At 38.5% G+C, this 13,434-nt stretch overlaps 1 protein-coding gene across 1 annotated transcript in view; it reads right to left on the reverse strand.

Moving 5' to 3' along the window:
- Nucleotides 1-1,139: 1,139 nt before the first annotated feature.
- The window catches only part of DCHS2 (dachsous cadherin-related 2), a 239,355-nt gene continuing 227,060 nt past the window's right edge, over nucleotides 1,140-13,434 (reverse strand). Inside the window, exons 18-21 of the mRNA XM_023513453.1 lie at nucleotides 10,012-10,142; nucleotides 7,419-7,705; nucleotides 6,349-6,481; nucleotides 1,140-3,915 (exon numbers count right to left, since the gene is read on the reverse strand). Of these exons, the coding sequence (XP_023369221.1) occupies nucleotides 1,253-3,915; nucleotides 6,349-6,481; nucleotides 7,419-7,705; nucleotides 10,012-10,142 (3,214 nt within the window). The 3' untranslated portion in view covers nucleotides 1,140-1,252. The remainder of the gene's footprint in view (nucleotides 3,916-6,348; nucleotides 6,482-7,418; nucleotides 7,706-10,011; nucleotides 10,143-13,434) is intronic.

A 13,434-nucleotide genomic window follows, 5' to 3' on the forward strand; every position in this document is an offset into this window, starting at 1 on the left:
GCCATGGCGCCTACTATGGGAAGACAACTTCTGGACCATTGTCATCAGGATACACTCTGCCTTCCTGAAAGGAATAAGAATCTTTGATGGATTCTCAGGCTCGCCAGAGAGGAAGATATAGCATTACATAACACATGTGCACCATACAACACCACTACATTTCTGAAACAGTAACTATACAGAACAGAATTGTTGCAACCAGGTTGCCCCTCCATCTGATGACTGTTAAAGCTAAACATGAGCATAAGCAAATGGAAGAAAGACTTCTGAAATTCATTCTTTATAGGAGAAACATTTACATTAAAAAAAATCCCATTTAAAAATATATTGCTAAATTACTCTATGAAATGCTAATTAGCTAATAGTGAAATTTTACCTATGTAAACTTTAAAAACTGACACTGTGTGGATCCATTATTTTATACCCAAAGTTACTATATCTAGAAGAAAATAAAATAATTTTTATAAATTAATCTTCAAATCTTTGAAGTATGAATTTACAAGGCAGAGAATTGAAAAAAGTCACCATTCTATTTGTTAAGAAGGCCAAAATAACGCATCTCAGATGGCAGCCAACTATGTAAGTATTGTGACCATCAGTCCTGGCCCTCTGTCAAGAACATGCATTTCTGGTTCATTTAATCAGGAATAATTATCTTATTTACTTTTTCCCATTGGCACAGAGTTATGGCAAATTTCATTTATAATCTCTCATCATATCTTCGAAAGACACTGAAATTCAAATTACGGCTAAATTCAACAAGTGTGGCATGTGGGGAAATGGAGAAGTGCATCTCCATGTCAGATCCACAGACTGTGACTTCATCTTAAAACGGAAGTTCATCCCTCCAGATGTCCCCTCTCTGTTACTTTCTGTCCTAAATTCGTTCCCTATTTAGCCTTTACCAATTTGTTTCAAATACGGCAGTGTAATCAGCAGCAATGTGGCCAAGGTGCACGCTATACTTTATTTCCATATAAACATTTCGGCAGTCACTTAAGTTCACTGGGTCCTTTGGAAATCTAATCATTACAGAAAACAGGTATAACAGAATACACACTGCTTGACATATACGCGTGTGAGTCCTGAAAGCAGCACATTAGGGTGAAAAGAGAAACTAATTCTCATTAAGGCTGGAAGAAATTTTAGAAACATTAAGGGGCAGGTTTTAAAAACCTTGACTAAATCAGGCTTTTAGATGAGAATGAACCCAATCTCGAGGAGCTTGCCTGGGAACGTTTTGTTCAGTCATTCACGACCAATGGTGAGCAGTGCTTGGCATCCCAGTGGTTTTTATGGTTTGAGCTTCGTCTTCTGCTTTAAGTTCATAGCATGTACCGCTTACGTGTATTCCCACTAATTCTCCACCTGACACTAGTGGAGACATGGCAGGAGTTCTCATGGTCAATAGGGAAAGAGATGGAGAAAAACTGGGAGTCATAGCTTCGGGCAGAGAGCCCAGATGGTAGGGGATGGGGGAGCGTGGGTGCTTTTGAAGGACTTGCCCCGGAGATACGGCTGGCATTCGTGGGGGAACTGCTTTAATTCCAGGCTGAGCTACTGCTGTTATCAAAGGGGGTGGAAAAACAAAAGATTTCTTCTCCTTTGGAATGCCAGGTGTATGTAAATGTTCATCCTTTAGTTTTGCAATATCATTAAAGACTGAGGCAAGAGGTTGGAATCTGGGTTCCCAACTGAGGAGATAATCCCAGTGATAGTTGCCTCTTCTAGCATGATTAGAGGTGATCTGAGTTGCAAGAGGCGCACGTCTTGTTTCCTGATCACCTGTAGGAAAGACAGACTCTTTTCTGACATCAGCTAGGATGCCCTCTTTGGCCTCTCTTTTTTGAACTGTCTGGGGCAACATGTTATGTTGAACATACGTGGTGCTGCAGACTTCTCCTTGCTCTCCTTCCTCAAAGGCTTGGTTGGCTTCTGCTGTTTCGGCAGTGACCATCACATCAGTTTCCCCAGACAGGCAGGAGAGCTGGTCTGAGTCCCTGGGGATTCCCGAGTCTGGAACCCTGGAGTCCCGGTCACTCAGAGGTGAGTCTGGGTCCTTTCTATAAGGATGCTCATTTATCCTCCGAATTTCCTTATCTTCCGCGGTTTCTCCATCTACAGAACAGTGACCACTGGAGTTTGAGTGCCTGTGCAGATTGACGATATCCTTCTCCATGATACTTATTAAACTCAACCAATCAGGCATGAGGTCCACAGGTCCTGCTTCTTTATTGCAGTCATTAGGTTTCGGGAAGGCCTTGAGTACAGTGGCATCCCTGCTCACTTTTAAGTTGATATCTAAAGACGATGAGGTTTCCTTCTCTTCATAATTGCTTGTGGTGTCTTTTTGTTTATGTCTTAAAATGAGCACAATTAGAATGCAGACAAGTAACAGAAATACTAAACAGGAGATTGTAAGGCTCACAGAAAAGCTGTTTGTGGTTCCTGCTGCATACATTCCTCCAGAGGAGAGAGACACATTCACGAAAACCTTGCAAGATGCAAACTTGGAGTCTGGTTTGGGGCTATGTGCGATTATTTTCATTTCCATGATGTCTTCTTTGCTGATTTGACTTTTTATTGGGGGAAGGGCTCTAATGAAATAAATATTTCCATTAGTTTTATTTACTAAAAAGAATGGAGATGAAGTTCCAAGGGAGTAAAGAATGATTCCATCAATACCGGCATCTGCATCTGAGGCTTCCACTCTGCCAATCAACTGTCTTACTTTATTCTTTTCTGGGAGGGTGAAAAAATACTGGTCTTGAGTGAAAATGGGTTCAAATTCATCTATCCCTTCAATATCCACCCAAACCATTAAAGAGGCGGTTGAGCCACCTCTGTCTTTGGCCTGAACTGTGAGGCAGTATTTATCGCCATTTTCATAGTCAAGGATTTGCTTAGCATGAATGTCCCCTGTCAAAGGGTCAATGAAGAACAGATCATGATCAGAAGGCATTCCATGAGGGGTGAAACAAGGCGACAGAATAGAATAGGTCAGTTCTCCATAAGGCCCTGCATCAAAATCCAAAGCATTTACAGAACATATGGTGGAGAAAACAGGCAGATTTTCTGGAGCAACACAGCTGAAGCTTGAGAACAAAAACTGAGGTACATGGTCATTATCATCTAGAACGTTGACAAACACAACTGCAAAGGAAAAGTGTTTCTTTTCTTTATCTGAAGCTTGGACAGTTAAAGTGAATTTTATTATTTCTTCATAATCCAGAAGTTTACTTAGATAAAGAACTCCAGTCTTTTCTTCTAAGTAGAAATGTCCCTTCTCATCTCCAGAGGTTATGTGGTAGATGATTTCTGCATGTGAACCCACGTCATGGTCATCTGCTGAGACCACCGTGATGTGACTCCCTAGAGGGGTGCTTTCCTTAACATGGGCATAATAGTCCGGACTGCTGAATTTAGGTGAATTATCATTGACATCAAGCACTTCTATTGAGATGATGGTTGTGGAACTCAAGGGAGGGTAGCCATGGTCAGATGCCAGAATGATAAGTTTATGGCGGGCAGTTGCTTCTCTGTCCAGATTGTGCAGCAACACAAGATAACCTACTTGCTTATAAGGATGTACTGAATGAATGAAATGAGTTTCCACATGGAAATAGTTCTGTGAATTACCACTGACGATGGAATATTCCACATATGTGTTTTCACGGGTCCAGTCATGGTCGATGGTTGAAAACATGACAAGTGTGCTTCCAACTGGAGCATCTTCACTCAGGCTGAGATTGTAGTATTCTACTGTAAACTCAGGGGCATGATTGTTCACGTCTTGTATTTCTATCTCCACCAAGGTAAGAGCCTTCAGGTCAGGAAGTCCACCATCACTGGCTTCGACTAGCAATTGAATTGTTGATATTTTATCCAGCACAGGATTGATAGTAAATATTGTACCTGAAAAACAAGACATAATACTTTGATGTGAATTAAATTTTCACGATCCATTTAGTCAGCAAATGTTTATTGATTATCCCCTAATGTGTTTAGCTCTTTGTTAGATGTGCTATTTAAGTCAAAATTAATAATGACTCCATGTAGAAATTCAAAATTAGTATATTTATATTTTTATAACACTTAAGATCCAGAAGGGAGATTCACGGCATTCACTCTACAAAATATGTGTGCTGCTTGAGGTTGTTTTGCCACAAATTTCTCTGAATTTTGTTTTTATATAGTAAGCTGTTCCATTACCATTTTTTAACTTAATTTTTAATTTTTTTTTTTATTATTGGGGAATCATTGAGGGTACAAAGATCTGGGTTACACTGCTTGCATTTGTTAGGTAAAGTCCCGGCCCCAAGAGGTGTGTCACACCCTATGACCGCCCACCCCCACCTTCCTTCCCTCTCTCCACTCCCCCCTTTTCCATTACCATTTTTTAAAAAATACATTCTTGTTTGCAAAGTTTAGATCCATTCCACTACCCGCAAGCACATGTATAGAGGTGAATACTTTGGCATAAAGATATTTATTTTGGAAATACTTGCTGACATGAAGGCCAAATGAAAGCAGTATTTACGGAACACAGAATTACAACCATTGCTTAATTATAGAGATGCCTTTTCTAAAGCTCATAGTTAATTCAGTAATTTTTCCACTTAGAATGAAATATGTTTAATATTATATTCAATATAGAAATATATATTTTTAAAAATATGATGCTACAACATTTTTCTAAGACAAATTTGTCCTTTTTTCAGACAAATGTGTCTTGAGTATGGTCACTAAAAAGGAGTATAGGATGCTGACATCTAAATGTCACATTTCAACTAGAGTCCCATTGTGAACTAAACTGACCTGATAACATGTAACATTTTAAAAGTACTCTAATTAATATCTCATTGCAAAGTGTGTTGATAACACATGTCCAGTAAGGGTGTTGCTAAGAATTGAGTGCTCAGAGGGACCACCTTGCACACTGTCATTTGCTGTGGCCAGGGTGGCAAATGGCATCATCTGACACCAGAGAGAGAGAAGGACAGAGACAGAAAAAGAGAGTAAGACAAAGAGAGAGAGAAAGAGAGAGACAGAGGAGAACAGGAGAGCCCAATTCCTGACATGTTTATACTCAGGCAGTAGTCTTTCACCCAGTTAAAGTCGGTGTGGCAACTTTAACCACTTCACCCTTTACAACGCCCCGTGGCTTCATACTGGTATTTCAGAACTATTCTCCTTTCACGTAATCCTGAGATTAATTTTTAAATCAGGTCAGTTGTGAAATGATGCAATGAGGGGCAGAGATGGGGAACAACAGTGTGATGAGTCCCAGGCTCTGCTCTTTTCTAGTGTGCTCTGTTAGGCACATTGTTTTGCTACTCATTCATCTTTATTGAATTTAGCTTTTAATGTCCACTCACTGTTAAACTTTCTGTATACATTGTTTAACTGTTCTAATCTGGAATCACTTGCATTTAACAACCACACATGTCTTGTTTGCTGATAAAAAGACAAAAAGCCTTGGAAGGCATCAAATAAAGCCAAACACCATAATGGTTTTTACTTAGTAGACATGCTTGAACAGTTTTCCTTTTTTGATCATTCTTATTTTTATTGTATAGATGATGATATTACTGACATTTTCTTTTTGTATTTGGCTTGGGACAAAAGCCTTAAACTTGAGTAACATGAAGTCCTCAGTACTAAATTAATCCCTTTGACATCATTTTGGTTCCTGTGGAGCCCTGGGATAATTGCCTGAACTGCGTTTGGTTGTGCAGATGAACCAGGCATTTATTATACTGGGGTTCTCTGAATTTGTGAGCACTTACCAGAAATATAAACAATTTCTTTTGCTTTACAGGCTCTGAGAAAATGGAGAAGGGAAAAAAACACTGATATTTGCTACTGCAGCATTTGACTTGGAAAAAAAAATGTGTGTAGGGCTTATAATTCCAGCAGGCAGAGGTGAGGGATTCTTTTGGAAGCATTTGAAAGGAATTATTTTAGATTTCCATCCTCAACCTCTGCATACCCATCTGTGGCCTGTTAGGAACTGGTACACACAGCAGGAGATGAGTGACAGGCCAGCCAGTGAAGCTTCATCTGTATTTACAGCCGTTCCCCTGCCCCTTCACTCGCATCACCCCCTTAGCTCTGCCTCCCATCATATTAGCAGTGGCATTAGATTCTCATAGGAACTAAACATTACTGTATACAGCATATGTGAAGGGTCTAAGTTACATGCTTCTTATTGGAATCTAAGCTACCCCTACTTCCAACTCTATGGAAAACTTGTATTCCATGAAACCGGTCCCTGTTGCCAAAAAGGTTGGGGACTACAGCTGTACCTCAACCCTGCATGCACTAATGCTACTAAAAATTACTCACCATTCATAGGATCGATGAAGAATGCCTTAGAAGAGGATTGGATTCTGTAAGTAATGTTCTCACTGTTTTCTACGTCTGTGGCTGACACAGTCAGCACTGAGTACCCCACAGGTATTGATTCAGGAACTGTGACCTGAGGGAAAAAGAGAAAAAAACACACCGTGCTGAAAGACTACTGAGGACATGTTGATGAACAGTGTCGTGACATGACGTGATTTTATTCATTATGATATGAAAACCATACAGTACAACCTTTCTCAGATGCATTGATTTATAGGATTGACAATGTTTTTTTGATTCATACTTTAAAAAAAATTTTCAGGTTAATATGAGGGTGCAGACAATTAGGCCACATTGTTTGCATTTGTTAGGTAAAGTCCAAGTTGTAGTGGTGCCCCTCCCCCAAGAGGTGTGCTGGTAGGTGTTTTCATATGGCAAAAAGTAGTTAATGCAGTCCCTAATATAGATTATTACATTATATACCTTGCATAATCCAAGCAAGCCTTCACAGAGGATCACTGCTTAGGTTAGTTTCCTTACGCTTAACTTTTTTAATTTGCTGCAGTCAACTATCCTGGGGTCCTTTTCCAGCCACTTCATTGAATGCTATGATTTTTCTTACTTTTATGAATACTAAGCTCTGAAAACTAAAGTTTCCACTTTGCAGTTTTTTGTGATTTTATTTTCTGTAAAATGTTAACCAATACATTCTAAAAACACACCTAGAAAAGAAAGAATTTTCCCAAATTGACTACAGATCATATAGACTATCTTATCTGTGACTTAGAAAATATTTGGCAAGTTCCAACTGTTATTAATAACTGGATTCCAGCTCCTAAAAATAAGAAAAATAAAACATTTAATAAAACTAAATTGAATGAGACATTCATTTCCACTTGTACTTACAGCCTCCATGATATTAAATATAAAACCTGCAGTGCTAATTTATGCAAATAAGGACAGGGAATACCTGTCTACCTAATTTAGTAGGTAGTAATCAACAGTGAAAGGCTTATACTTTTCCCGATGCTTTCTAGTTGCTGTCTTCAGCTTCTCTTCAAGCGCTTTACCTGATAGAAATCTCGAGAAAACACTGGTGGGTTATCATTGACATCCAGCACACACACTAAGAGTGCCCCCTCCGTGTGGTGCACTGAATCAGAAACTCGGATGAGCAGCTCATATTCAGCAACTTCTTCAAAATCCAATGTTTCCACCAACATCACTACTCCAGTGTTCCGATCAATAGTGAATTTGCTTCCAGGATTTCCCACTGGGGTGAAACTGAAGATGAAAGCTGGATTCAAATCCATATCATGAACTGACACCCGAGTCACGACTGCACCAGGCAAAAAATCTGCAATAGTCACGAGCAATGTCAGTCTCCATCAAAATTCATCCTCGGAGATACAATTCTTTAATAACCCAATCCAAGCATTTTTCCTCTAAGTCCAACACAATTTTCTCTCTCTTGGCTTGATTTCTCATACAAAGCTCATTATGGACTGAATAAAAACTCTGAAGAATTTATAAGCCCAATAAATGTGAAAATTCACTGCTGAGTAGGGAATTGAGGATGTAGGGCACATTCAATTTTTATGTTACATTTTTTCATCAGATGCTTACAACACAATGTTGGGATGAAGAAACATTCTAAGCCACTTATTTGTACTGAAACATTCCTGTATCAAAGTCATATATTCATGAGGATGTGAGTGGGAGGAATGCTGTTACTCAGAATGATAATGCAAAGGATGAAATTTTGAAAAGTAGGCCAGAGGTACATGAAAGTCTTTGGGTACTGAAGTTAGAACTAGATACTTATATCCTTGTATTGAGCTTGGCAAAATTATTTGTTTTGGAATGGTAGATACTCTGCTTCCTTCTCTTATATCTGGCTCTTGAAACTATCAAGACTACAGAAAGAAAAAGTACACAAAGTACTACCCATGAAAATAAGTCTTTAATATCATTAACCAAAAAAAAAAAAATCATAAAATAGATGGTGTATGTTATGCAACACACGCATTCATGTGTTCATGTGTCCAGACTAAACTCTTCACGAAAGGGACTTTGTTTTTAAGCTTATAGGTACGGTACAGGTGGAAAGAACATGTCAAAATACTCAGAACGGTCCCACTGTCTATGAGTCATAATTTTCAGTTTTCCAGCTTGAACATTTACCAAGCACACACCTTACCCCATTCAGTATGTTTTGATGTATGCAGTTTGTTCTTGTGTTATATCAATACTGGGCACTTTGCTGTATTTTTAACATGAATGTGTGTGCTTAAAAAGAGTGCCTCAATAATGTCAAATGACAATGTGGTAAATATGTGAGGGGCAAAAGTAGAGAGCTGTTTTATTTGTGGACTATAATACTATAGTCTAATAGTAGTAGTGGAGATGTCTGGTGTGTATCTCTCTGTGGGAGGTAGTGATAATTTGTTAGGAAAGTGACTATAATGAAATAGTGAAAACATTTTTTAGAATGAGCTTGGTATTTAGAGTGAAAGGAGAGAGGTCAGGAGGCCACCAGCATTCTCACTTCAACTGTAAAGAGGTGGATTGAGTTTACCAGGGAAGCCACTGATCACAGACAACTTTGGGTTCACAGGCAACAGAGTTATGGAATAACCCAGAGATACAAACAATGAAAATGTATCAGTGAAGATTTTCTGAAGATTTCAGATACACTTGAAATTGGGTAGCTCAACATCCACTACTGGTGTGGTACAAATGTTGATGTTTAGGTTATTCTGGGAGAAAATGATGGCTTTGTGCAGCCAACATGCAGTTAATTCAATTCACTTATTATTTGTTCCTTGTGTCCTGCAAATATTGACAGAGGTGTGAACATTACTGCATCTCAGAAAGAAGAGGTTCCCCAACGGTTATCATAGTCAAGAAAATATGCCTCCTCATAGAGTAGATTTCATTTTCAAAACTGTCTGCACATAAACAGATGTTGTGAGGAATGGCAAGGCCAGGTGGCCTCCCACTGATCAGAATGCAAATCCCAGCTTTAACATTCACTGTACTTTGTCATGTGTAATGCACACGTTTTTGCCCAAATATCTGAGGAGAAAATAAGGTTGTGTACCATACACGTATCGTATTAATTCCGTATCTATATAAATGTTTTTAAATTCTTTAAATTTATGCTTATGTGTTAAAAAAGAAACAGGAAATCAATAACAACATACATAGACAAAATCGTACCCTGGAATATGGTAATCGGTTTTGCTGAACTTGGGATGAACTTACAATGAAGAATGATTTATTTTTCTTTGTATATTTTTGGTGGGAGCTAGTAATCGAGCTGATAGTTTTACAAAATTCCTTTATAATAGACAAAAAACCCCAAGTTCCTAAATATAAACATGTAAAATGTTGAATTAAAACATTTAAACAAAAGATGTTTTTTTCCCTGAAGTTTGGGCCAACAACGTGGGTGCATATTATACATGGTAAAATACAGTGACGTCTTTGCCATGTGATATTTAACTTATGACCACCCATTTTCTATTCTGTAAAAAGAAGATAAAAACCATCTAGCTTGCATGGCTTTTGTGCTCATATTTAACACAGTCTCTGGCTGAAAAGAAATGGTAAATGACATTCAAGTTAATCAAGACCACCATTCCAAATTGCCACACTTACTTTCTGCAATTTCCACGGCTTCAGAAGAGAGAAAAGCTGGGGCATTGTCATTTATATCAGTCACCTGTATTTTGATTACGGTTGTATCAGAAAGGCTGGGCGTCCCTTTGTCTGTGGCTTGCACAATCAGGCTGGTTTGGAAAAGAATCAAAGAATGTTAGCCACCACCCAGAAATTGGAAAAACAACATAAATATCAAATAGCTAGTTGAATATTTTAAAATGAACTGACTAGCTGCTCTTATTTTTCCCATTTTTTTTCTAAATGGCATCATTTATAACTCATTTCACAAGAATGGTAGCCTGAAATTTATTTATTTTTGACATGTTTAGAGAACCAAATCTAGCCAGCATCCAGAGGTCATGAGGCCTTAATGTCAAAACTAATGGACGGTTTTGGGAACCAGACTGTAACATTTAACCCTGTCTTTACAACCTAAAAAGTTACAAACACCAATACCTGTATGCTGGATAAACAGATTGTCTCAATCTCACTGGGCCATGGCCTGGATCTTTCTACACATTTCCATCTTACTGCACCGAGGCAATAAAAATGCAAGGCAAAGCTTTTAGAGCCACTAAAAGATTGCCTTGTATTGATATCATTTAAACCCAAATTGCAAATCAATTAAAAATCTAGAATTAAGAGAGGACACTGCCATGATGAACACATACAAAAGATGCATGATTGGCTGGGGCTGTAGAGGTAAAAGCCAGTGATCTGAAACATAATGCAGTGATTCAGCCTCTCTGGGACGCTGTTACACCTGGTGTCTCCATCAACCACACTACAAAGCTTATTACTATCTTCAGCACCTCCCCTCCTCTCACCAACATCCAATACATTGTGCATCTTAGCGAGTTTACTTTCTAAATGCCACTTGAATTAGCCTTCCTATCCATTTCACCCTTACCTACAGAGCCTCAGATGGGGTGATTCTGCTTTGCTTGGGATCAAAGGGTTTCCTGGGACATGGGACTTGCAGTGTTCTTAAAACCATGATAGATCAGGCAAACTGGGAAATGGGATTCTTGGAGCTACAAGCAGGAGAGTCCTGGGAAGCCTGAACAGGTCAGTTTCACCTGGTGTGCTCTCTGCCTATCTTATCCTTTCTCACCAGGAGCACCTGATGACTTACCAACTTCCCTCAGGCAAGTCTCATCGGCTCCATTCCTTCCCCACATGGCAGTTCAATTGCCCTACCTAAAATTCTAATTTGAAAGTTTGGCCTTCCTACGTTAAAGTATTTCCTTCACTCTTCATGTCTATAATATGTTGTCCAAGTCCACAACATGCACACATGAATTTGTAGGTCCTGGCTTCTGGCTGCAATCTCTGTCCCTACACTCTTAAACTCACATCTCTGCCATGTAACCTGCTGACTTTTCTGTTATTCCCATAACACCCTGTACATTCTTTGGCCACAGCAAACACCATTCTTTGTTCTTAATCGTGCCTCTCCCATTAAGTTCCTTGTGAGCTGCCTTACTTGATTTTCTTTAATAAGTGTTGAGTGCTGGTTTCTCGGGGTTTGCCCAAGGTTACACATGTGTTATAAGACAGAGCCAGGATCCAAGCCCAAGTCTTGGTCAACTGGAAAGCTTCATCCCACCCTATGATGCTCCTTGAACATGTCTCTCTTACAGTGTATATAACACACCCTGATGTATAATCATCAGCTTATTTTTCACTGCCCTGTAAACACTATGAAGGCCAAAAGGGCAGCTGAGTAATAAAATGAGTTGCCAATAAAAAGATGCTCTTTAATTCAGAAGAGGTTTAGTCTTAGCCAGTTGTGGAAACTACCTTTTAAGAAACTGAGCTTAGAAGTTCACACACTTCTACTTTCTTTTCCATCATTAGCTTATCTAATGAAAAATGTTCTTTCCCTTTCCAACCCAAAATTTTTAAAATTACGTCAAATAAGTATCAACTCTTTCTTGGTTTGAATTCCATTTAATGGGAAATGATCACCATTTATCTACCATTCACGAAGTATAGGCGGCCCTCTACTCTATCAGTTGGGATATCTGTAGCACAACTACCTGAATTTCACACTTCTGGAATAATTCCATGGAAAGTTTACTTTTTTTTTTTTTTTAGTATGAAAATCAGTCAGGTACACATGGAAATATTTTAGCACAAACAATCAGCTCATAGTGCTTTCTCCTCCTGTTGCCTGCCTCTCTCTATGTCATCTAAGTCTCCGCCAAGACATCAAAGCTAAGTTTCTGTTGACTCTGTAGACTAGCCACCTTCATTTTTACAATGTTACTTCAGTTCTACAGAATGCCTTGAGAAGTTTAAAAAATGAGACTCTTTGATGTGGAGGGAAATATAACTAAGTTTCAAAATAAAGGAATAAGGAAAAGTTTCTCAATGGCTAGAAGAACAAATAAAAAATGAAGGTAAATTCGCAGAGGTTCTACACACAATTTCTGCGAGACCTCAAGCCATCAGTCATGGCTCTTTGGCAGTTGTCCTGGCAGCCTGTCCAACTAGCTCCATGGCCTGCACTGTTGACTCTATTAGCATTATTAGCAGAGACTATAAATTAAATTGACCAGACTTAGAGCAGACCCATACTAAGCATTCTAAGGTCAGAATGTATTTTTCCTAGTCTGCCAACCACAGGAAATTTCTTTTACTATGATAGACTTTAAACGAGGTCTTCAACCAGGCAGAACTTTTTTTAAATTTCAATAGATACAATGGTTATTGATTAAATGGATAAGTTGTACATCCACACCAATATCTATTTTTAGTAATGACCATTCTAAAAGGAGTAAGGTAGTATCTCACTGTGATTTTAATTTGCATTTCTCTGATTATTACTGAGGCACTTGAGCACTTTTTCATATGAACTTTTAGCATAGCCACTATCTAAATCATGTATATTGTACCCAATAGATAATATTTCACTCCCATGCCCCACCTCCTCTCTGAGTTTCCAATGCCCATTATATCACTCTGTCTGCCCATGTAGACCTACAGCTTAGATCCCACTATAAGTGAAAATATACACACTTGTTTTTCTTTTACTGACATAGTTCATTTAGGATAATGGCCTCTAGTTCCATCCAAGTTGCTGCAAAAGATATTATTTCATTCTTTTTTATGAGTGAGTAGTAATCCATGATACATATGCGTATGTACCCCATTTTCTTTATCTAGTCATCAGTTGATGGGCAGTTGGGTTGAGTCCATTGCAATTGTGAATATGATAAAAATACAAGTGAAGGCATCTTTCAATAAATTGACTTCTTTTTGGAAAGATGTTTGGAGAACACTTAGAGAACTAAAAATAGACCTGCCATTTGATCCTACAATTCCTCTACTAGGTATATATCCAGAAGACCAAAAATCACACTATAACAAAGATATTTGTACTAGAATGTTTATTGCAGCCCAATTCATAATTGT

Source organism: Otolemur garnettii, unplaced genomic scaffold, assembly GCF_000181295.1.
Source record: "Otolemur garnettii isolate 467f Iridium unplaced genomic scaffold, OtoGar3 scaffold00041, whole genome shotgun sequence".
In the NCBI taxonomy this organism is placed as follows: Eukaryota; Metazoa; Chordata; class Mammalia; order Primates; family Galagidae; genus Otolemur; species Otolemur garnettii.